General features: G+C 66.6%; 2 protein-coding genes across 39 annotated transcripts; both read left to right on the top strand.

Moving 5' to 3' along the window:
- Positions 1–378: 378 nt before the first annotated feature.
- ADAM8 (ADAM metallopeptidase domain 8) lies at positions 379–13392 on the top strand. 23 transcript variants are annotated; one of them, XM_070781179.1, is made up of 24 exons: positions 380–1697; positions 2699–2802; positions 3628–3704; positions 3779–3857; positions 3958–4034; positions 4163–4346; positions 4609–4668; positions 4822–4890; positions 5168–5337; positions 5440–5521; positions 5859–6007; positions 6347–6524; positions 6749–6838; positions 6922–7111; positions 7199–7280; positions 7594–7756; positions 8112–8189; positions 8662–8746; positions 9760–9874; positions 10339–10564; positions 10871–10954; positions 11104–11157; positions 12460–12537; positions 12901–13392. In XM_070781179.1, the coding sequence occupies exons 1-24, from the start codon at positions 1652–1654 to the stop codon at positions 12949–12951; spliced, it is 2571 nt and encodes an 856-aa protein (XP_070637280.1). In that variant the 5' UTR covers positions 380–1651; the 3' UTR covers positions 12952–13392. The 23 variants fall into 23 exon arrangements, 13 of the variants coding, with proteins under 13 accessions (XP_070637287.1, XP_070637286.1, XP_070637291.1 ...); XM_070781180.1 differs by having other exon boundaries at positions 381–1697; positions 11107–11157; XM_070781182.1 differs by having other exon boundaries at positions 382–1697; positions 10339–10516; positions 11107–11157.
- Positions 13393–13756: 364 nt separating this feature from the next.
- On the top strand, positions 13757–21606 carry LOC109553222 (sperm flagellar protein 1-like). Of its 16 annotated transcripts, XR_011564363.1 has the most exons (7): positions 13807–14493; positions 15395–15619; positions 15742–15851; positions 16394–16488; positions 18279–20609; positions 20781–20791; positions 21420–21606. XR_011564363.1 is itself a non-coding variant. In XM_070781176.1 (6 exons), the coding sequence occupies exons 1-5, from the start codon at positions 13775–13777 to the stop codon at positions 18289–18291; spliced, it is 582 nt and encodes a 193-aa protein (XP_070637277.1). In that variant the 5' UTR covers positions 13757–13774; the 3' UTR covers positions 18292–18335; positions 18452–21606. The 16 variants fall into 16 exon arrangements, 11 of the variants coding, with proteins under 11 accessions (XP_070637277.1, XP_070637273.1, XP_070637275.1 ...); XM_070781176.1 differs by having other exon boundaries at positions 13757–13913; positions 18279–18335; positions 18452–21606; XM_070781172.1 differs by lacking the exons at positions 20781–20791; positions 21420–21606 and having other exon boundaries at positions 13757–13913; positions 16394–16575; positions 18279–18335; positions 18452–18578.
- Positions 21607–22316: the final 710 nt, after the last annotated feature.

The following is a 22316-nucleotide window of genomic DNA, read 5'->3' as shown; positions in this document are numbered from 1 at the left end:
TCCAGGGGCCCCTGGCAGAGGATGGATGCCCAGGTTCCCCCAGGGACGGGAGTGGGGCAGTGCTCGGCCTGGCTGTGCCCAGCAGAGGGCACCCTCCGAACGGGGCTGGACTCGAGCTTCCTCTTCTGAGCTGTGTGTAGGCGTGACCTGGAGCAAGGAGGCTTGTCTGCCAGTCCGGGTCCTGTGGGGCTTCTGCAGCACAGGGTCTGCCTGCGGGCACCTGCTGGCCTCCCACCTGGCCCTGAGGCCCTCATCCCTGTCCTGGGCTCAGCACTGGGCTCTCCTGAGACGCCTCTGGGGCAGGTGGTGCGGGGGGCGGTGGTGGGCTTGGTGGCCGGGTCCTCTGTGGTGGGAGGGGCTCTGGCCCATGTCGAGGGGTGGCAGGGGGGCTTCCTGGCTGGCGGTGGCTCCCCTGTTGCTGAGCTGCCTGTTGTGCTCCGGGCAGCTCTGTGGGAGGCCGTGCAGTCCCAGCAGCTGGTGTTTTTGCCCAAATAGGGTCAGGCTGCCTTTGAACTTCTGCTATCAGGTAACACGCAACTCCAGGGAAGAGAAGTACAGTCGGCAGATAGTCTGGGCGTCTCACACGCGTCGTTTGGTGATGTGAGCTCAGGGACAGAAGCCACCTCTGCCCCCCACTGTCACCTGCGGCCAGGGCACCCCAGAGTGTGTGTGAGCCCGCCCTGCCCTGTATTTCTTTTCCTGCCATTCACTTCCGGGGAAATGATGGCCCGGTGAACTTTGACCTCTGGTCTGGAACCACTCATGAGCACCACACCATCTCACCTGAGGCCCTGATATGCCCCGATGTCTGACCATGTCAGGGAGCCGGTCAAGAAGGAGATGTGGGTGCCAGTGGACGGCTTGGCTGCAGGAAGCCTGGGTCCCTGGGTACCAGGCCAAAGAGGGGCAGCCCCACCCTGCAGGACCGGAGGGCAGGACTGGCAGAAACCAGGAGAGCCGCCAGTGGGCAGGCTGCATCCAGCCGCTGTGCAGGGCACTGGCACAGTGGCCTGCTCCTGGGCTGCCCACCGGGCAGGCAGCCTCGCATGCACCCTCTCCACAGCGCAGGGTCTCTGCCCCGAGTGAAGCGGCCGCCCCTGGGTGCGCCCTGCACCAGGCTCCCCAGCGAGGCCTCAGGGCCTGGGGACAGGGCTGCCCAGGGGCCGCTGGGGCTTTCTGTTCCCAGGAAGCTGGAGGGATGCCCCCCCAAGAGATCCCCCCCCCACACACACACACACAGCCCTTCCCAGTTAGTTAACTCCACCATCCCAGCAGGCCCCCGGCAGCCTGGCCTGTCCCTCACCCGCCTGGGGGACGCAGTACCTGCCCCTGGTTAATTCTGCTCACATTTAGCAAACTTCCCTGTGCTGAGCACTGGCTATAGTACCCGACTGGGAGCCTCGGGGGACTAGCGGGAGACCTGGGAGGCGGTGGGGGCCCCGCCCCTCCCGGTACCCGAGGCGCTGATTGGCCGCGGCCCGGGGGCTGGTCGCCGTGGGTGGGGCGCGCGGGAAGGAACCTGACTTGAGCGCAAGACGAACCTCAGTGCAGGCGCAGCCGTGGCGGTACCTGCTCTCACCGCCCTTCCCGGACCCCGGATCCCTGCGCCCCCGAAGGCCAGCGCGCACCCCACGCCCGCCAGACCCCCGCCATGCGCGGCCTCGGGCTCCTGCTGTTCGCTGCGCTGGGGCTGCAGGGTGAGTGAGAGCGGGGCCCGCGCTGCCTGCACCGCCGCCTGGCTCGCGGCTCCCCGCGCGGGACTCTGGGCTCGTCTCGGGGAGTCAGCCAGTCAGCGGGGAGACACGGGCGGTGGACGCAGGGAACCTGCAAAAGGGAACTGTGTGGGTAAATGGTCAGCTGGGCGTTTCCTGCGCTGGAGGAGGGCCTTGCAGGGAAGTTCAGAGTGAAGGGCTGGCTGCCCCCGCTCCATTCCAGGGCCTGGGGGTGATTGCCCACCTTTGCTGGGACCCCCAGCCTGGCGAGGAAGGGAGGATGGGGAGCGGTGGCCTGGAGCTGGGGGGTCGGGGACACCCCACGGAGTTGCCCAGCCACATGGGGACCTGACTTTCTCGGGGGACTGGCCGTGCTGCTGGCCTTTACCCCCACCCTGGCTCCCAAGAGCCTCCTGGGGTTCTGGGGTGAGGGCACTTCCTAGGCAGGCGCCCTCCCCTCGGCCTCTCTGTCCTGGAGCTTTGCCAGACAGTCTAATGGGGGCACGACCACTAACACTGGCAAGAGGAAGAATCTCGGGGGTGAGGCCGGTGGTCAGCTGGGGTCTGGGCTGTCTGGTCGGGGACGGGGCAGCTTCGAGCTCCAGGCGGGGTGAACGCTGCGGAAGAGGCTCTCACTCCGCCTTTAGACGCAGCTGAGTGATTATGGAGATGAGCGGGCAGACCCGGTTTCCCCCACCCCCCAGGGCCTGTGTGCGCCCTGGCCCCTGAGGGGGGCGGTATCTAGGCCACCCTGGGCTCCAGGTGGCAGCTGGTGAGCTCCGAGATGGGCTGGCGCTGGGCAGCGTCTGTGGGCACCGCCCAGGTGGGGGTCCTGTGGTCTAAGGCAGGGCCCCAACTCCGGCTGGGGAGCCAGACCTCGGGGTCTGTGGTAATTCCCCCAGAGAAGGGGCCGCGCACGGCAGCCTGGGAAGGGGCTCCCGGGGCGGGCGGGTGTGCTGTGCACTGCTGATCCCCCTCTCCCACAGAGGTTGCCCCCAGGGCCGCCCTGCCCCATGTGGAGCAGTACGAGGTGGTGAGGCCCCGGCGCCTGCCTGCACCCCGCGCTCGGCGGGCTCTGCCCTCCCACCTGGTAAGTCTCAGCGGGATGCTGGCCCAGGGGGTCCCCCCACCCGCCCCAACCTGGGCCCTCAGAGCCCATTTCCGACTCTGAGCAGGGTGATAGCTCCCTGTGTGCCCCGATCGTAGTAAGGGGGCTGAGGGCCAGGGGGCTTCCAGGCCTTTGGGCAGACTCCTGGGAGCTCACCTCCGCCGGAACAGCCTGCCCCCTGCCCTCAGGCCTCACCTTCTTCCGTCCTGCTCACCCTGGAGGCAGGGCTGCCTCGGGTGGCCCCGGCTGGCGCAGCCCCGTCTTCCTTTTTGGAGCCCGCGGGCCAGGGCCCCGCCCCGGTTTCACTCCCAGGGTTGACTCGCTAACACCTTTCCCGGGTGTTGGGGCCGGGCTGGGATTCCCCGGAGCTGCCTGGGGGCATTCCTGACTGGGTATTCGCCTGCTTGTTTGCATGTGCGGGTGGAGACAGCCCTGACCCTCCCTGTCCCGGGAGGCGCCGCCCACCGCCCTGGGCCCCTAGCCCCCTCTGCAGGCTCCGCACACAAGGTCCCAGGGTCAGCTGCAGCCTGGGGGGGGGCTGGAAGGGGCAAGGCCTTGCAGGAGCGGGTCCCCTGGAGCAGGGAGGGCAGCCCGGCCCCCTTGTCCCATGTCGGGGCCGGGGTCCCCCTCCCCCTCGTGGCCTGGGAGGGGCGTTGTCCTCTCCCCGCGGCCTGAGGTCCAGCTCTGGGTGCAGCTGCCCACCTGCCCCACTCCTGGGTACAGCCCAAGCCCCCTTGCCCCTCCAGGTTTGAGGTGGGCACGGCCGGGCAGGGCCTCACCCTGGACCCCTCCCTGCCCCCTGTCCAGGGCCTGTACCCAGAGAGTGTGAGCTATGTCCTAGGGGCCCGAGGGCACACCTTCACCCTGCACCTTCGGAAGAACAGGTAAGCGCCCATCCTTCTGCCCCGCACCTCTCTGTACCAGGGGTGGCCAGGGCACCACGGTGGCTCTTTTCCAGGGACCTGGTGGGCTCGGGCTACGTGGAGACCTACACAGCAGCCAATGGCTCCCAGGTGACAGAGCAGCTGCAGAGACAGGTAGGGCCCCAGTGCTCCTGCCTCGGGCCAGCAGCGGGCGCGGGAGCCGGGCGTGGGGAGCCGGGCTTGGGAGTAGGGTCCTCATACCCTCCTCCCGCAGGACCACTGCTTCTACCAGGGCCACGTGGAGGGGCACCCGCACTCGGCCGCCAGCCTAAGCACCTGTGCCGGCCTCAGGTGGGTGCTGCGGGCCAGACGCCCCTCACCCTCCAGAGTGAGCGGGGGCCAGGAGGAAGGGGTCAGCCGGGTGCGGCAGTGGGGTCCCTGGGGCCACAGACTCAGGGTCACGCTCGTCTCTGCCCCAGGGGCTTCTTCCAGGCGGGCCCTGCTGTCCGCCTGATCGAGCCCCTGGCAGAGGCCGGGGAGGAAGGGCCGCACGCCCTGTACCTGGCGCAGCACCTGCAGCAGGAGGCTGGCACCTGCGGCGTCAATGACAGCAGCCTGGAGAGCATCCTGGGTCCGCGGGTGTCTGCAGCCTTCAGACCCCGGGTGAGTGGAGGCCCGACGCCTCTTGCCGCTCTGCTTGGGCCCGAGCGCCCCCAGACTGCTGGCTGCTCAGCGGGGAGGGGTGGGCCTGCGCCTGGCTCCGCCCCACAGCAGCAGAGCCCCCACCCCCGACGGCTCCCCCAGCGCTAGCCGGGGCGGGGCGCCAGCTCCAGGGCCCGGGAGAGGGTCAGCGTGTGGAGACTGGCTGAGGACCGGAGGGCTGTGGCTGGTGGCTGACTGGATTCTTGTCATCGCTTCCCAAAAGTGGTCAGAACCCAGAGAGACCCGCTACGTGGAGCTATTCGTGGTCACGGACAGCAAGGAGGTACCTGGGGCCGGGGCAGGGCGCAGGGGGGATGCGGGGTGGGTGCGGGGGCGCGGGGCGCAGGGGGGATGCCGGGTGGGGGGTGCAGGGGGGATGTGGGGGTGGGGTGGGTGCGGAGCCCCAGGCTGCCCGTGAGGGTCTGCCATCCTCCAGTTCCAGCGGTTTGGGAGCAGAGAGGCCGTACGTCAGCGGGTGCTGGAGGTGGTCAACCACGTGGACAAGGTGGGCGCTATTTCCACTCTGGGGGCTTCCAGCAGGGGCCGCTGGGACCCCTGGGCAGCTCAGGGCCAGCCTGACAGAAACCCCGCTGGACAGGAGGGTTGGGGCGGCCGTGGTGGCGGCCGGGCTGCAGGTAGAGCCATCCGCCGGGGGAGTGGGGAGCCGGGACCCCGCCCCAGCCCTGGAGACCCCTCGCATCACAGTGAACACCGCGGGGCCTCAGGCCCTCCGCCAGCCTCACCGCTGAGCCTGCCCCTCGCGGTTCCCTGTCCTCTGGCAGCTCTATCAGGAGCTCAATTTCCGCGTGGTGCTCGTGGGCCTGGAGATGTGGAATGGTGGGGACAAGATTCAGATCAGCTCCCAGCCCGACGCCACACTGGACAACTTCCTGGCCTGGCGGACTCGAGAGCTGGTGGGCCGGCAGGCGCACGACAACGTGCAGCTCATCACGTGAGCCAGCTGGGGGGCGGGGGCCACGCCGCCCCTGGGGTGAGGGGCTTGGGGCGCGGGCTCCGGGGCGCCGCTCTCCAGCGGACGCTGCTCTGCTTCCAGCGGGGTCGACTTCACCGGGACCACCGTGGGACTGGCCAAGGTGTCCACCATGTGCTCCTCGAGCTCCGGGGCTGTGAACCAGGTGCGGGGTCTGCAGGGCTCGCTGGGCAGAGGCTGTAGCCGGCCGTGGGGGGCGGGGGCGGCCGTGAGGCCTGGGCCTGACGCAGAGCACGTGAAAGGGGGCAGGGCACTCAGGTCCCCCGCTCCGCCCCTGCTGTGCCCTGGCCGCTGGGACGGCACTGACGCTGTTACTGTTATTTGTAATAATATTACCGTGTATCTACTATCTGAAGAAGCCATGCTGGCGGGAGCACCGCCAAGCCTCTCAGCCTCCCTGGGGCGGACAGTGGGGGAGGAGCGGGCACTGAGGTGGGACATCAGCCCTGGGAGCAGCCCCAGCCAGCACGGCCCCCCTGCAGGACCACAACCAGAACCCCATCGGTGTGGCGAGCACCATGGCCCACGAGATGGGCCACAACCTGGGCATGGACCACGACGAGAACGTCGCCGGCTGTTACTGCCCCGTGCCGCGGGAGGGCGGCGGCTGCGTGATGGCGGCCAGCATCGGGTGAGGCTCGGCAGTCCAGCCTGGCCCAGGGCCCCAGGCTGGGGGTGGTGTCAGCGCGCAGAGCTGGCTCCACCCACCCTCCTGATAACAGGGATGACCCCAGCTCCCGGTACCCCAGGGACCCTCCTGATAACTGGAAGCCCTCCCTGCCTCCGCCCCCAGCTCCCGGTACCCCAGGGACCCTCCTGATAACTGGAAGCCTTCCCTGCCTCTGCCCCCAGCTCCCAGTACTCCAGGGACCCTCCTGATAACTGGAAGCCCTCCCCCGTTCCGCCCCCAGCTCCCGGTACCCCAGGGACCCTCCTGATAACTGGAAGCCCTCCCCCGCTCCGCCCCCAGCTCCCAGTACCCCAGGAAGTTCAGTCAGTGCAGCCAGGCCGACCTGCAGACGTTCGTGGAGAAGCCCCGCACGGCCTGCCTGTTGGACGCCCCGGACCTTGACCGGCTGGTGGGCGGCCCCGTGTGCGGAAATGGGTTCCTGGAGCGCGGGGAGCAGTGTGACTGTGGCCGTCCCGAGGTACAGAGCTGAGCACCGCCACCCTCCGCTGTCTGGGCTCGTGGGACAAGTCCCCATCTGCAGGCTGGGCGTCTGTGCCTCACCCCTGGGTGCCCTGCACACCCGGCCACACCTCCCGAAACGACCGGCAGGGCTGCTGGGTGGGAGTGACCAGTCCTCCCACGGCGGGGGCGGGGGGCCCGGTGTGCGGCCCACTTGGACCTTCGCTGTCGCCCCCTCCCCAGGACTGTCAGAACCGCTGCTGCAATGCCAGCACCTGCCTGCTGGCTGAGGGGGCCGAGTGCGCCCACGGCACCTGCTGCCACGAGTGCAGGGTGAGCCTGGGGCCCGGGCTCAGGGCAGGCGTGCGTGCTGGGGGCCTCCCGTTCCCATGCTGATCTTGGTCCCCTGGAACCAGGTGAAGCCGGCCGGAGAGCTGTGCCGCCCCGCGAAGGACCAGTGTGACCTTGGCGAGCACTGTGACGGCCAGCAGCCCACGTGCCCTGAGGACGCCTTCCGGGAGAACGGCACGCCCTGCCCAGGGGGCTACTGCTACAACGGGGCCTGCCCGACGCTGGCCCGGCGCTGCCAGGACTTGTGGGGGCCAGGTGAGGCGGGCACAGCCGCGGGACCGTCAGGGAGGCGAGGGTGGCAGCAGGTCCCAAGCCGGAGGACTGACCCGCTCCTGCCTGCAGGCTCTCGGGTGGCGGTGGAAACTTGCTTCCTCTACAGCATCTCCAAAGGCTGCGGGGCTGGGGTCCCCCTGCCATTCGGCAGGTGAGCGTCCCTCGTGGCCCAACTCCCCTGGGGCCAGGGCCTGGGATGTCCCCCTCCCCGGGGCCACAAGAAGGTCCTCTGCACAAAGGAGTCTGAGGCTGAGTTGGGGCCTCTCGGATGGCAGGGGTGGGGGGGCCGCCCTGCCCTGCCCTGCGGGACCCTCAGCCCGAGCGCGCTGCCCTTGTAGGAGGGCGGGCCCCTGGGGCTGAGGTGTGGATGCCTGTGGCCGCCTGGGGCCTCGGAGCTCCTGGCGCGCTGAGCCTGGAGCAGGCAGCCCCGCAGAGCAGCCCCGTGCTCGTCCCTCTGTCCCCAGGGTCAACAAGTGTGGCACTCTCTTCTGTGAGGGGGGGCAGAAGGCCCCGGAACGTGAATACTGCACGCTCACCATCTCCTCAGGCGTTTGCCGGGTTATCGTCCAGGACGGCAGCACGGCGTATGAGCTGGTGCCCAAGGGCACCAAGTGCGGGGAGCAGCAGGTGGGCCGGACACGCCTCCCGGTCAGGCTGCTGGGCTCCGGGCGAGCTTGCAGGCCCCACAGCAGGGCCGTGGCGGCTGTGGGAGAAGCCCCCCGTCAGTGAACGGGTTTGAAGACAGTCTGCGAGCCCTGGGGGTGGGCGCGGGGCGGGGGGTCCTCCGGCCCTGGTGGCCGCTGACGGCTGGCTGGGCGCAGTCCTTCCCCACAGCTGACGTTGGCCAGCAGATGACGTGCAGGCGGGCCGTTGGGAGGGTGGGGGCTGTGGCCTGCCCGCCCATGGTGGCTGATGGTGGAGACTGGGTGCTTCAAGCAGGAGTTTAGACTGGCCACCTCAGGAGACCCCCGCTGTTCTCCAGGTTTGCTGGGACGGCTTCTGCCAGGGCCTCCACGTGTACAGATCCAGGAACTGCTCCGCCCAGTGCAACAGCCACGGGGTACGTGGGCCCAGGGCACAGCCCGCCACCAGCCCTCTGGGCTTGAGAGATGTGCCGGCCATGCTTGGACCCCCCGCCCCGAGGCAGACAGAGGGCCAAGGCTGGCACCCTGGGGATGTTGGGAGCTGTTGGGACCTCCCGAGGCGGGGACTGTCGGGGATGTCCCAGGTGTCAGAGCCGGTGGACACGTGGGCAGGATGGTCAGGTGTGAAGCATCTGGTTCTGAGCTCTGACACTGGGAAGGCCAGGGCCCCGGGGCTGTGCCCTCTTGTGTCCCCTCCTGGGGAGGAAAGCTCACCGCCACGCCGCCCTGCTCCCTGTGGCGATGCCTGCTTTGCTCAGCAAGCCCTGCAGTGTCTGGGAGGGCTGCGGCTGTCGGCACCTGTGGTGAAGCCTTGGTGGCGGTGGTCCTAGACAGCCCGCCCGTCCTCTGTCGGGCGTCCCGAGGCCCTGACACCCGGCTGTCCCCCAGGAGTGCAACCACAAGGGTCAGTGCCACTGCCGCCCGGGCTGGGCCCCGCCCCACTGCGCAGAGCCGCTGGCCGACGCGCGCGCAGGTAGGCTGGGCGGGCCCGCGCCTCTTCACACGCTCCCAGGCCTGACGGGGTCCGGGCGGGGGTCCTGCCTTTCCTCAGACCACCTGGGCAGGGCTGAGAGGAGGCCGTGTGCCCTGAACCGTGAGGGGCCTGTGGAGAGTGTGGCCTTGCAGCCTGAGCGCACGGGTCCAGGGCGCCCACCCTGAGAGGGGAGGCCTGTCCCAGAAGGACAGCTGCAGGTGGCGCAGGCCGCTCCTAGCTGGTCCTCAACCCGCCTGGGCCCGGGGCCCGGCCTCCCAGCCCCACTGTCTCCCACTGAACACAAGGTGTGCACAGCGCTGCGGCCCCCGGGGCCTGGCCCGGCCACACCCGCGTCACTAGGGCCAAGGGCCACCCGCCACCAAGCCCCCACCCGAGGGCCACCCACCAAGCCCCCGACCGAGGGCCGCCCACCAAGCCCCCACCCGAGGGCCGCCCACCAAGCCCCCGACCGAGGGCCACTCACTAAGTCCCCAACCGAGGGCCACCCGCCACCAAGCCCCGGACCAAGGGCCGCCCACCAAGCCCCTGACCGAGGGCCACTCACTAAGTCCCCGACCGAGGGCCGCCCGCCACCAAGCCCCCACCCGAGGGCCGCCCACCAAGCCCCCGACCGAGGGCCACTCACTAAGTCCCCGACCGAGGGCCGCCCACCAAGCCCCCACCTGAGGGCCGCCCACCGACCAGGCCGCCTGCCACCAAGCCCTCAACCAAGGGCTGCCCACCAACCAGGCCACCCGCCACCAAGCCCCCGACTGGCATCCCAGGAGCCCGGAGCGCCGGTGTCACGCACCAGGTCTCGGAGCCTCAGGGCCTGGGCTTTGGGTAGCGTGGCCAGGGTTCTGGCTGTTGGCTTCGCCAAGGAGGTGGTCCCCTTGTCCCTCCTCAGCTCCGGGCTGGCCTGGCCAGGGCTGAGCTGCTGGCAGGCTCTCCTGGTCCCTGTGCCTTGAGCCAAGTCCGGCCCTGGTAACACCTGGCCTTCTGTGCCCCCACAGCCCCTGGGAGCCTCCGAACGCATGTGCTGGTGGGCGTGGGTGCCCTGGTGGTACTGGCGCTGATCCTGGCGGGCGTGCTCATCTACCGCAAGGCCCGGAGCCCAGTCCGAAGGAGGTGGGGGAGCTGTACTCAGGGCTCAGAGGACGTCAGCGTGTGCAGGGCCAGTCGCCTGCTGGCGCTGTTGGGGGGAGAGGGGACCCCATGGTGGCGGCCCCGCCCTGGGCCCCTGCCTTCTGCTGCAGGAGCAGGTTGGGCTGTGTGGACAGGTTGGTGACGAGGAAACTCAGAGAAGGCCACACCGGCGCACTGCCCGGGGGTGACACTGCCCTCTGAGCCCGCCGTGTGGGGACCTCACCCCTGGCTGCGGCAGGACACGCCTGCCAGTGGCCTCCAAGCCTCCCTGCCCCGGGCCTGGCCTGACCCCAGAGCTCTCCCTGCGCAGCTGTGGCCCGCACACCCCGCAGGGCAGCTGCAGCTGAGGGGTCTGGGGCCAGGCCAGGGTCCCCACGCACAGGAGCCTCAATTCCCTGGGCTGAATCCTGAGACCAGGACACACTGACCCATCTTATTTCTCCTAGGAATGTGGCACCCAAGACGGCCATGGGGCTCTCCAACCCTTTGTTCCACGAAGGGCTCAGCAAGCCTGCAAAAGGCGGGGCTCAGGCTCCCCCCGGGGGCTCCCCAGAGCTGGCCCTTTACTCCCAGCCCCACAAGCCCACAGCTTCCTCGGTGACCCCTAAGCGCCCACCCCCTGCTGTAAGCGCCAGCCATCCCGACAGACTCCAGGCCACCCCCAGATCTCAGGTTCACGAGGCTCAGAGTGGCCCCTGTGACCCCCGTTTAGAGGTGAAACCAAGGCTCTAGGACGAGGGGTCTGAGGAGCCGCCTCAGCGGGGAGCGGAATCGAGCCTGAGGCTCAGTCTCTGCAGCGTCCATCCCAGGATGGTCTGGAGGCCCAGAGGCCTGTGCTGCTGCCAGACCTCCGTGTGACCCCAGGGCCGGGGGAGGGGCCAGAACCCTGGGTCCTCAGCGGGTAGGGGGCAGCTCTGAGCCAGGCCCCTCTGGGGATGGTTGCCCTGGGAGACCCAGGCTCACGCCTGCTCCCTTCAGCCTCCAGGCTCCCTTCAGCCTCCAGCCGCCAAGGCCAGCCCGCCGTCCCCGCTTCCTGTGTACCCACCGCAGGCCCCGGGCCAGGTGAGCAGGGAGGGGGCACAGCACGGGCCCTGGGGGAGGAGGGTCTGTGGCTGCACTTGGTGGGCCAGGCGCCCAGTCTGGCAGTCCAGCGAGGACATAAACAGCACCCAGGAGGCCTGGGGGTTCTGACCAGTCCTCCCCATTCCCAGCAGCTCAGACCCGCTCCTCCTGCCAAACCCCTTCCGGTGCTGAAGCCAAAGCAGGTGAGAGGGCCGTGGGGGAGCAGCTCAGGGGCGCTGTGGGCCCCGCCTCCCTTCTTTCGAGGCTTCCACGGTTTGGGAAAGGTCTCTCCCAAACTTGAGTCACTGGTGCCCCAGCAGGCCCCCTGCCTTGGGGCGCGTGTGGGAGGCCCTTCTACCCACTGTGAGGTCTGGCTCTGGTGGGTCGCCTCCATTGCTGGGAGCACTGCTGAGGGTCCTACACACCCCTGGACACACTCACCTCCCCGCAGGCGGGGGCTCCCCTGCTCTGACAGATGGTGAGGCCCAGAAGACCAGGCTTTCTCTGCCCTCCTGGGGCGGGGCTTTGCCACCAGGCATCCTGTGGGCCCGTGTCAGCCTGTCCGTCCCCGGTGGTGTGAGCTCATCACCGGTTGCAGTGGTGTCACTGTTAGAGCCCTCCTCCCTTTGTGGTTAAAGCTTGGAGGTGTTTGGAGAGACACCAGCCCGGTTCCTCCTCAGGCCAACCCACGGGGCCTCTGTTGGTGGATCTCGCCTGGGACAACCGTTACTGCAGTGTCTATTCAATGAAGACTGAATATTTCTCTTTTCTTTTTAACTTTTCACGTTGAGTTAATTTTAGAGTTACAGTAAAATTACAAGAAAAAGTCTTTAAATAAAGTTTTAGGAGGGGTTTTGACAGGCCAAACAGGGACGGGGGAGTTGGGCAGACAGATTTCCAGCCCAAGAAGTGAAGGCAGCCAGGGAACTGTGCTGGAGAAGAAAGTGCAGGCCGCCCCCATCCCTCAGCCCCCAGCCCCTTAGCAGGGCCCTCCGGGTGCTGGGCCACACCCCACCCTGGCCTGGGCTGAGCAGGGCTCCTGCTACAGACCTTCCTTCCCCACCCCAGACAAGGTTGCACCTGGAAAGCTGAAATGCAAACAAACGCATGTTTTAGTGGAGAATCCTTGGTTTTAGACCTTCCAAAGACCCATATTTTGGCAATTTAAGAGCTTTTCCTGGGTAGTGTTGGGGTGGGGTGAGGCGGGGAGTTGAGGGAAGGGGGCAGGGTGGTGAGATGACCCGACAGGCCCAGGAATGGGCGCCCTGCCACGCTTGGGTTTCATTCAAAGGTGGTACCAGCCAGGGCAGGGACCGTGTTGAAGGCAATTTTCTGTAGAGAGAGCGCAGCTCAGAGAAGCCTGCAGGCCAGTCCGGGGCCGAGCAGCTCAGAGAAGCCTGCAGGCCAGTCCGGGGCCGAGCACAGCACCCAGGGAACTTCCTAGAAGTGCTGGGCAGACAGCGCCCGGGCACTGCCAGCCATCAGCTGTGTCTCCGTCCTCCCAGGTCATCAAGCCGACCTGTGCTCCCCCGATGCCACCCATCAAGCCTGGAGCGAGAGGGGCCCAGCCTGGACCCACTCAGGTGAGGCCCTCACTGCCAGATCAGTGCCCACTGGGTGGGGCAGAGCTCGCTTGCTTCCCCACAAGAGGCCGTAACCTCTGCTCTGTACTCTGTCAGAGGACTTCTCAGTGCTTACTGCTTCTTCCGGCTGCTAACGTCTTTTTCTGCGCTGGTGTAAGTACGGAAGTCTACTGCTTCTGGATAGAGAATAGACTTCTTGATAAAGCATCAGCTGTTAATATCCAGGGCTGTTGCCACTCTGAGCAGAGTCATGTTTTTGGATGAAATGAGGATCCAAATTTTAAGAAAAGTAAAAGGAAGTTAGATTCAGTTGTGCTCTTTGTAGTAGATGGTCTTTACTATCGGTTTTTTTCCTTCCCCAAGGGAGCTGCTGACCCGAAGGTTGCTCTGAAACCCCCTGTCCAGAGGAGGTGATGGGGCCCAAGCTCAAAGCACCCTCAGGGGCATCTGTGCACCTGTCTGGATGTTGCATGTGGTCTTGTGACCTCGCCAGCAGCAACAGCAGCAGCAGATGCAGCCGCCTGGCCCCAGGCCCTCCACCCCATCAGGGCCTGAGTCCTCTCTGAACTGTCCTAAGAGAAGAGCCAGCTCCTAAGGGCCAAGATCACTCTTTGGTGTCTCAAGGTCACAGCCTAGGGCCTCTGGACCCGGCACTCCCTGGCTGGGCCCAGGACTCCCAGCTGGGCCATCAGCTGCTGTCCTGACCTGGGGAAGGAGGTTGGGGGAGGCCAGCCCCTCCTCAACCACGTGTGTCTTCAGACGGCCACTGGTGTCTTATCTGGGTCCCTGAAAACCTCAGGTGCACCTTCAGCAGGGCTCAAAAATTTAATAAAAAGTTTCTATTTTACGATTAAATTATTGATCAAGTTTTAAATGACGGAAAGTTTTTACTAGATCAGCGTAAAGTGTTGCATGCGAAACAATGTGGAATTTAATTTATAAGACGGAAGAGTTCAACGCTTGTTAAAGCAGAAGTCTACTGTCGATGCCTGGACGGCAGCGCGCCGGGCCCGCCGGCCCTTCACCGTCTCGGGGACCCCCCAACCTCACCGCGTCGGGTCTGGCTTTCCGCCCCGACCCCGAGCCTCCGGCGGGCACCCAGCGGGCCCGCGCCCTCACCTGCGCCCCGCCCTTCCGGTCCCGGCCCTTCCGGCCCCTCCCGGAATTCCGGTCCCACAGGCGCTTCCGGCGCCGTCGCCCGGCAACGGCCTAACAGCTGGCCGCGCCGGCCGCCGCCATGCTGGACGCTGCCAGGCCGCGCCCCCCGGCCCCGCCGCCGCTGCCGCCCGGCGCCCTCCACCGTCTCTACGCCTGGCTGGACGCGCTGCCGCCCAGCCGCCGCAAGCGCCACCTGGCCCGGGACTTTAGCGACGGCGGTGAGGGGCCGGGGGGCCTGCCCGGGCGTCCAGGCCGAGAGCCCAGCGCTCGTCCTCCTCGGCCAGCGGGAGCCCCGGGGCCTGGTTGGCGGGACGGCCAGGCGAAGGCCGCGGCCCGGGCAAGGTCCCCGCACCTGGGCTCCCTGCGAAGCCGGGGCGTCAAGGCCCCCGGGGAGGGGCGGGAGAGCCGCTGCCTCGATGGCCCTGGGAGGAGGAGTGGGGCGGCAAGGTGGGGCGGGGGGAGGGGGGCAGGAGTTCCTCACGCCCCGCCCCCGCCTGCCCCGGGGGTCCCCTAGCAGCTCCTTGGAGCCCGCTGGCCCTCACGGTCCTCCCGCCGGGGCGCCCACACCCTGCGGGGGCCCCCCGGGACCCCTCTCTATCCTCCTCCGTGTGGAGGCCCTGGGGGACGAATATGCAAATATCCGGGGCCCCTCGGCTCGCCCCACACCCCTGCCCGCCCCGCCCCAGTGATGCTGGCGGAGGTCGTGAAGCTCTTTGGCCCCCGGCTCGTGGACCTGCACAAGTACGTCCCCACCTGCAACACCGGCCAGAAGCGCAGCAACTGGAGCGTTCTCAACAGGCAGGGCTCAGCGGGGCTTTCCGCCCCTCCTTCCCTGCTGGGCCCACTCCTCGCTCCCCAAGGCGGGCCTGCATGGGCGGCCCCCACCCTGGGGACAGGTTCTCAGGCTGTGTCCCTGCCGTGGGCTTCCCTGATACTCTGTCCAGTTCCACTTGAGGCTCCTGGGGGCTCCCCACCAAGAGGCCAGCAACAGTCACCGTGAGACACACTCTGCAGGGCATTATCCTGCTCACTCACCTCGCCTCTCATGCACTCACCCGCCAAAAAGTCTGGGTGACAGGCTGCTCAGGCCCAGCGAGTCAGAGGGAAGACGGATAAGTGAGGAGATGGGGCCAGCATCAGTTGTGACAAGTCACGTGAGGACACTGAGGCAGGAGCACAGGAAGTGACAGGGAGCAGCCTGAGGGCAGCCACCTGGGTCTTTGCGAGGCTACAGTGGGGAGGGCATGCGGAGCCACCAAGGGCCCTTGGAGGACACTGCCCGAGGGCACAGTGCCTTAGCCGGCTTGAGGCCTGGCAGGTTCTGGTGGGACTTACTCGGAGGGGAGAGAGACTGGGGGAGTTGGAGGTGGGGTGGGCGGCTGCCCCCACCCCCAAAGCCTGGAGAGGTGGCAGCTGCAGGCAGACCTGTGAGAAGTCAGGCTCTGAGCGCTTGGGAGGTGAGCCGAGGCGCCTCAGGAGGATGAGCGCTGCCTAGGGAGGTGGCGGCGGGCCGGGGACTCAGCTGGCCTGAAGGCACAGCACTCTGTGCCCCGTGAGCCCCGGGTGGCGACCGGGAATGAGATGGCCCCAGGCCTCTGTGGGTGTGGGGGCCGGAAGGCACCCCAGTCCAGCCGCTCTGCACGAGGTGGGCGTCCCCACCTGGCCTCTGGTCTCAGGGCTGCACCTGCTGCCTCTGCAGGAAAGTCTTCCACAAGCTGGGTCTCAGTGTCTCAGGAAGAGATCCGAAAGGTGATCGTCAACACCCCTGGGGCCATCGAGCCCATCCTGTGTGCAGTGAGGGACAAGGTGGAGGCCTCGAGGACCCGCCCGGCATGGCTGGACACGTGGGTACCATCACGTGGCCATGGCCTCTGCTGTGTTGGGACACGGGCTCGTTGCCTGCCGATGAGAGTAAAACCAGGAAGTAAGTGGGGGCGAAGCCCCGTGTCCCCGTGCCCAACTGGCCTGCATCCCTTTTCAGAAGCGCTTGGGTCCAGACCGTGCCCCCTCCTCCAGCGAGCCCGTCCCCCTGCCCATCTGTGACAGGGAGATGCCGGCAGGCCTGCGGACAAGGACGGAGTCAGCCTCTTCCGGGGGTCTCACGGCACAACGCTGGAGCCCCTTGCAGGAAGCAGGACGCTCCAGTGGTGACGCTGGTGGGTGGGGCTCGCCTCCCCTGCACAGGCTGGGGGTGTCCAGACCGCCCCCCCACCCCCGCCCCGTGTGGGGGCCTGTGCCCGGCAGACCACCCTGCCCCCCGCGGGGGTGGCACCCAGGGGGAGGGGTGCGCCTTGCTCAGAGGGAGCCCCGCTCCCGTCACCCCCGCAGGGGCCCTGCCCACAGGCGCCAAGTGGCTGTCATTCAGGCTCAGGGGTCAGGCTCAGGGGTCGCGTCTCTGAATGAGGAAGCCGTTCAGAGGTGTGGCGGCTGCACCTGCGGACCAGCTCAGGCCCGACATGGCCACAACGCACAGCCCCTACCCGAGCTGGAGGCCGGAGCTGACGTGTCCGGTGGTCTCGCAGGCCTGCTGAGCCTCTCAGTGCACTCTGGGGCAGAGACCCATTGGAGTCGGAGGGCTCCGGAGAAGATGGGCCACTGTGCATGCAGAGGGTGGGCTCTGGGTTGAACCCTCTGCACCGCCCTCACTGGCCCGCCTGCCCGCCCGCTAAAGGCCCGTGCCTGCCTTTCTGTTTTCCAGCCGGGGAGCCCTGGCAGCACCTGGACCCTGGGCTGCCGCAGCGGCTGCTGGAGGAGAAGGAGCGGGTGCTGGCAGTCCTGCGGGAGACCGTCAAGGTGCAGGCCTGGGCGCCCTCCAAGTAGCTTGGCCCAGCATGCGGCGAGGCAGGGGCAGCCAGGCGGGGCCCCTGACCGGGGGAGCCCGTGAGTGTATCCCAGAGATACCCAGAAGCAGAGGGGAAAGTACAGTGGGCCACCACCCCTCGGGGACTGACCAACCAGCCTTGCCTGTCATCAGACACCAGAGACCACGAGTCAGGGGCTGCAGACTCACAGGCCTTGCCACCCAGACATACTGGACAGCAGGCTCGAGGGCCCTGGGGCCCAGTCAGGGAGCAGAAGGTAGCTCCCTGAGACGCAAGCCTGGTTCTGGGGCGCTCGCCTTGTTCTGGGCGAGCCTGTTCCCCCTCTCGCTCAGGGTCTCCAGCACTCCCGGGTTCAGGAGGTGCCTGGGTGTCACTGCCGTTCAGCAACCCCTGCGTGCTCTTTCAGCAATGCCTGCGTGCTCTGGCTGGGCGTCCAGGCTGTATGTTTGGACCTGGGACAGTGGGGGGTGGGGCGTGCAGGCCACTCAGCCTCGGTGTCGGAGGAGCTGTAGAAATGGTGATGACAAAGCGCTTCCTGCTGGCTCTGCGAGTCTTGATGCAGCTTTTTTGAGGAAGCAGGAAGGTGGCGTCATCCTGTGGTTTGCATCTGCTGGATGGCAGGGAGGAAGCCCTGTCTCAGCAAGGCCCCTTGCCGCCCTCATTCCCTGCCCGGTCTGGGCCGTATGCTGACACGGAGGCACGGCCACCGTGGGCCGCAGAACAGCAGGGTTTGAACCGCACGGCGGTGTTCACTAGACGGGCACCAAGGCGCTGTGGTCTGCGCTGCAGACCCGACGGGGAGGGGCTTGCGGCTCCCCCCGCCACCAGATTGATCAAGGACCAACCGCGTTTGATTCTTGAAACCCAGAGGGCAAGACAGCTCACCTGCTGTCTGGGTGACACAGTTGAGTTCCGCTTCCGTGACTGTCACTGACGTCAGATAGAACAGATGCGGGGGCGGGGGGCGTGGAGGGGCAGCATCCCAGGGCTGACGAGGGTGGCGGGGGGGCGACCGTGCCGGGGTCCGAGCCTGCAGCATCAGCTGAAACAAGGCAGCGTCCAGCCTCGGGACGCCCCTACCCTTCATGCTCACCGCCGAGGGGCAGTGCGGCCAGCCATGGCATGCTGGAGCTCAGGGCCCTCGGAGGGTCGGTCTCCTGAGACGCTGGCCCCCTGCCTCAGCCAGCGGGAGCCCTCTGTCCTCTGGACACGCGTTCGGGGGCAGACGAACTTCCAGATCTGTTCACTCAATGTTGGGGTGTGGCGGGCGCTCTCCTTCCAGGAGGGGAGTTTGCGCCCTGGCCTTGCTTGGGGGAGGCTGGGGGGCAGTGGCTGTGCGTGAAGACAGCTGAGCAGGAGCGCTGGGCGGGCGGTCCTTGACCGTCTGTCTGCCCGGGGACGTGTTCTCGGCCGTTTCCCTTCAGGAGTGACCCCTGCACGTGAGGCTGTCCCCTCGGCAGGCTTGCTCTGAGGACCTGGCCTGGCCCGGCTGAGCCGCTGGGCAGGGCTGCAAAGGGAACCGGCCAGGAGGCTCCTTGGGTCTCAGGCAGCCCCTCCCTCTCCTGGCCTGTCCTCTATCACCTGGGGTCTCAGGCTCATTTCAGGGACCCACGTTTCTGCCCAGAGTGGCCTGCTTGAGGGCCTTTGGTCTGATTGCTGACGGTGTGGCCTTTAAGGGGGCTGGCTAGACACTCAGCCTGGGGCTGAAGCTGCCCGCCGCAGGAGTGTGGACAGGCGTCCCTCGGGTGTGTGTTCCTGCAGGTTCTGCAGATGAAGGTGGCCAGGCTGGAGCACCCGGTGAAACTAAAGGACCAGCGGGTCAGAGCGCTCACGCGACAGGGGGACCAGCCCCAGGGAGGGGGCACCCGGGGCCAGAAGGGCCCCCTCCCCTGTCCACCAGACTCCGACCTCGAGCCCACTTGGAAATCCCCTAGACTGGGTGTTTCTGGGTGTGGCAACGCACTGTCCATCAGACGTGGAGCAACCGAGGAGGACCCGAGCCAGCGTGTCCACAAGCAGAAGCCTGGCCCCTCCTGACTGCACATCCCGGGTGCCCAGCCGATGTGGCCTGAGGTTCCCCTGCTGCCCCCCACCCCCCCTCCTCCTCCCCACCAAGAAGACCAGTTTGGACATGAAGATGGGTCTGGTTCCCTGGAGCCCCTGAGCGTCCTAGCGTCACTGTGAACGTGGAGCATCTGCAGGCAGTTGTGTGCTGAGGGCGGTGGGGTGGGGGCAGCGTCTCGAGTCAGCCAACCTGCTGTCCCGGGGGCCCCGTGGAAACAGCTCGCGGGAGGTTGTGCTCCCTGAAGGGTGCCTGTGGGGACCTCACAGTGGTCACCCGACATGGCCAGTCACCCCTCCTTGCTCTGGAGGTTTTGGGGGTCAGAGCAGTGCCAGGACGGGCTCCCCCCAGTGTATGTGGGGCCCTGGCCCTGGGTGGGGCCATCAGGGTGGGGGCCAGGGAGTCCTGAGATGCCGAGGTTGGGGGCAAGGGGCTGTGTCCTATCTGTCCTGTGTCCTGGCACTTGCACCTTCCTGCTCCAGCATCCAGGGTACTCCCTCCCCACCCCGCCCCCAACAACTGACTCACTGTCCCCCCTTCCCCGTATACACTCACACGCCCCGGGGCCCCTGCAGGGTTTCAGGAAGCAGCGTCAGAGCAGAAACCTCCATCGGTTTCAGAGCTGCTCTGAGTCAGCCCACGTCCTCCCTGAGTCAGACGTGCAGCCCTGACCCCACAGCACAGATCTGGCCCCCAGGCTTGGAGGGACCCGGGGTTTGAGGCGGAGGGTCTGCTTCCCCAGGAGGGGCCGTGGAGGCTGGTTAGGGGGGTCGCCCAGGAGGGGCCATCTCTCAGATTTCTCCTGGGCACAACCTCGCCCCTGGAGAGAAGCCCCAGGATGTGTCTGGGGGCAGGTCCAGGCTGCCCGCTGTGGGATCCAGGCTGCAAGCAGCCCCCGCCGCTCCAGCATCAGGAGCCACAGAGGGAGATGGGCTCCACAGCCCAGAGCTCGAAGTGTCTCGGGTCCAGGGGCTGGAGCGGGCTCAACAGGGCACAAGGCCGGGGGGCCTGTGGAGGACCATGCCCCCCACCCTGCCAGCTGAAGGCTCCGTGCCACCCGCAGGGACAGGAACGCAGAGGAGCAGCCAGGGTGGGGGTCAGGCACAGGGCACACTGATTCAGCCTGGCCGGTGGCCAGGTGGCTGTGTGCTGGGCGGTGGGTTATGGGCAGAGCTGGCCAGGCCTGGGCCCTGGGGAGACGCAGAGGCAGGCTGTCCCTGGAAGAACATGAGGTGAGGCTGCTCTGTGGCCACCCGCTGACCCGAGCTGCCTGTGCCATCCGCTCACTGCTGCTGGCCAGGGGCAGCTGTCTGCTGTTAGAGGCCTGGTGAACTCACTGTGAGCTCACCCCAGCTTTCCCCTTGAACGGTGGGTGCAGAGACAGCCCCTGGGGGTTAATGATGTTGAAGTCAGGCTGCCCTGCCCCTCCCGCAACCAGGACGCAGACACCAGGGCCTGTTAGGTGTCTGCCTCCACGGGTGTGGGTGGACACCCGGCGCCCGGCGAGTCATCTGGCAGATCTTTTTGCACCCGTTATTTCATGATTTTAAAACATTTTTAGGGGAGACCCTTGGAGGTGCAGAGGTGTGAATGATAGCCTGCAGGCCCACAGGGACGCCCCCTGCCCAGGGTGGGCAGAGGCAGCCTGCCCCTGGGCCTCCCCAGTCTCCTCCGCGAAACGCGGCCGCCGCTGCCGTAGAGGTGCTGAGGAGGCCACGCCCTCACTACCCCTGAGGCCCCCAGGCTGGTCCAAGGACGGCCCCGTGTGGCCAGGGCAGGAATCACGCCCTCCTGAGTGAGTGAACTCCGCGAGTTGGTGATGGACAGGGAGGCCTGGCGTGCTGCGATTCACGGGGTGGCAAAGAGTCGGACACGACTGAGCGACTGAACTGACCCTCCTTAAAAATGGCAAGAGGCTGTGATGCGGGGCTGGAGCCCTGGTGACCTTCCTGCCGCAGAGGACTGGAGGGCTCTATGCTAATTCCCGTGTCAGCCAGAAGCCCTCCAGGCCTCCACCCACCTGAACGCAGGTGAGCGGTGTGGACTGCACCACGGAGCCCACAGTGTAGACAGAAACGCCAGTGGCCTCCAGGCCTGTGGGAGCTCCTGGCCTCCCCCCGCTGCCCCCATGATGCCCTCCCCAGCTTGGCACGTCTGTTTCCGTGATTTCTGAAGCAACTGATCCGGCCTTTCCTTCCCAGATGGGTTTCGAGTGAGTGCCACCGACGCTGGGGAGATGCTGGCCATGGCGAGCTGGACGTGCTGCTGTGGACGCGGCTGGGGGCGGGGGGCGCCCACGGGGCTGCTACAGAGGAAGGTCCTCCCGACGGGGTGGGCGGTGCTGGGGCCGCGACCTTCCCGGAAGCCCCGCCCTGCCCACGTGGCACGCCGCAGTCCAGCTGGAAGGGGGGCCTGGGGCGAGGGACCGCGCCCCTGAAACAGCCGGGAGGTGGGATGAGAACAGGCGGACGTGTGGGAGGAGGGCCCTTGGGAGCCCAGCAAGGCTGACTTCTGAGCAAAGGCGTGAAGAAAGCGAGAGGCTGCAGCTCAGATGCGGCGCAGCGGGGCAGAGGCCCGGCACGGGCGGCGCACGAGGCGTCGGGGGTGGCGGGGTGCGAGGCTGAGGCTGCGAAGATCGGGGCTGCAGCGCCTCTGAGGCGGCCCGAGCTCCTGGGCATTGCTGATGCCTCAACGGCTAGGGCTCCAGAAGGCAGGGGCGCGGGTGCTTGACCACAGGGCCATAGAGCCATCCTGGAGGGTGGGGTGGGGGTGGACCCCGGGCTTCCCGCTCCCGGGCTTCAAGGCTGAGAGCGAGCCAGGCCGCGTTTCTACTCCGCAAGGTGCAGCAGCGGGGCCTGATGATGTGGATGTATTGAGTGTTCTCTGACACGTGAGAAGCACCTTTCCAGAGGAAAAACACCCTAGCTGCACAAAATGTGTGAGAAGTGAACTAGTGACAGCTTGCATGAAACCATTGCAAATTGTAAGGTAATTATTCTCCAAATAAAAAGTATATTGAAAAACTGACCTAGAGGTTCACCCGGAACATAAAGTTTGTTTAGTTCAAACAGTGTAAGTGTTAGTCACTGAGTCCTACTCTTCGAAACCTCAGGGACTGTAGCCCGCCAGGCTCCTCTGTCCATGGAATTCTCCAGGTGAGGATACTCGAGTGGGTTGCCATTCCTTTCTTCAGGGATCTTCTAGATCCAGGGATCAAACCTGAGTCTCCTGCATTGCAGGCAGATTCTTTACTGTCTGAGCCACCAGGGAAGTCCTGTTTAGCTCAAAGCTTTGATTAAATTCAGGTAGTAAATTAGTGCAGATTCAATGGCATCCCACTCCAATACTCTTGCCTGGAAAATCCCATGGACAGAGGAGCCTGGTGGGCTGCAGTCCATGGGGTCACTAAGAGTCGGACACGACTGGGCGACTTCACTTTCACTTTTCTCTTTCATGCATTGGAGAAAGAAATGGCAACCCACTCCAGTAATCTTGCCTGGAGAATCCTAGGGGCGGGGGAGCCTGGTGGGCTGCCATCTATGGGGTCGCACAGAGTCGGGACACGACTGAAACGACTTAGCAGTAGCAGCAGCAGCAGCAATTGATGGAGATTAGAAATGAAAACCCAGAGAAAAGACAGGAAAGAACAGCAACTGGCTGCTATCCCAAGGCGGGTCGGGCCCTCGGTGCCCCAAGGGGCAGCTCCACCCCCTCTGGGGGCCCACCGCTGCCGACAT

The sequence above is a fragment of the Bos indicus genome, chromosome 26 (assembly GCF_029378745.1).
Source record: "Bos indicus isolate NIAB-ARS_2022 breed Sahiwal x Tharparkar chromosome 26, NIAB-ARS_B.indTharparkar_mat_pri_1.0, whole genome shotgun sequence".
NCBI lineage: Eukaryota > Metazoa > Chordata > Mammalia > Artiodactyla > Bovidae > Bos > Bos indicus.
This window is presented reverse-complemented; position numbering and strand designations above follow the sequence as displayed.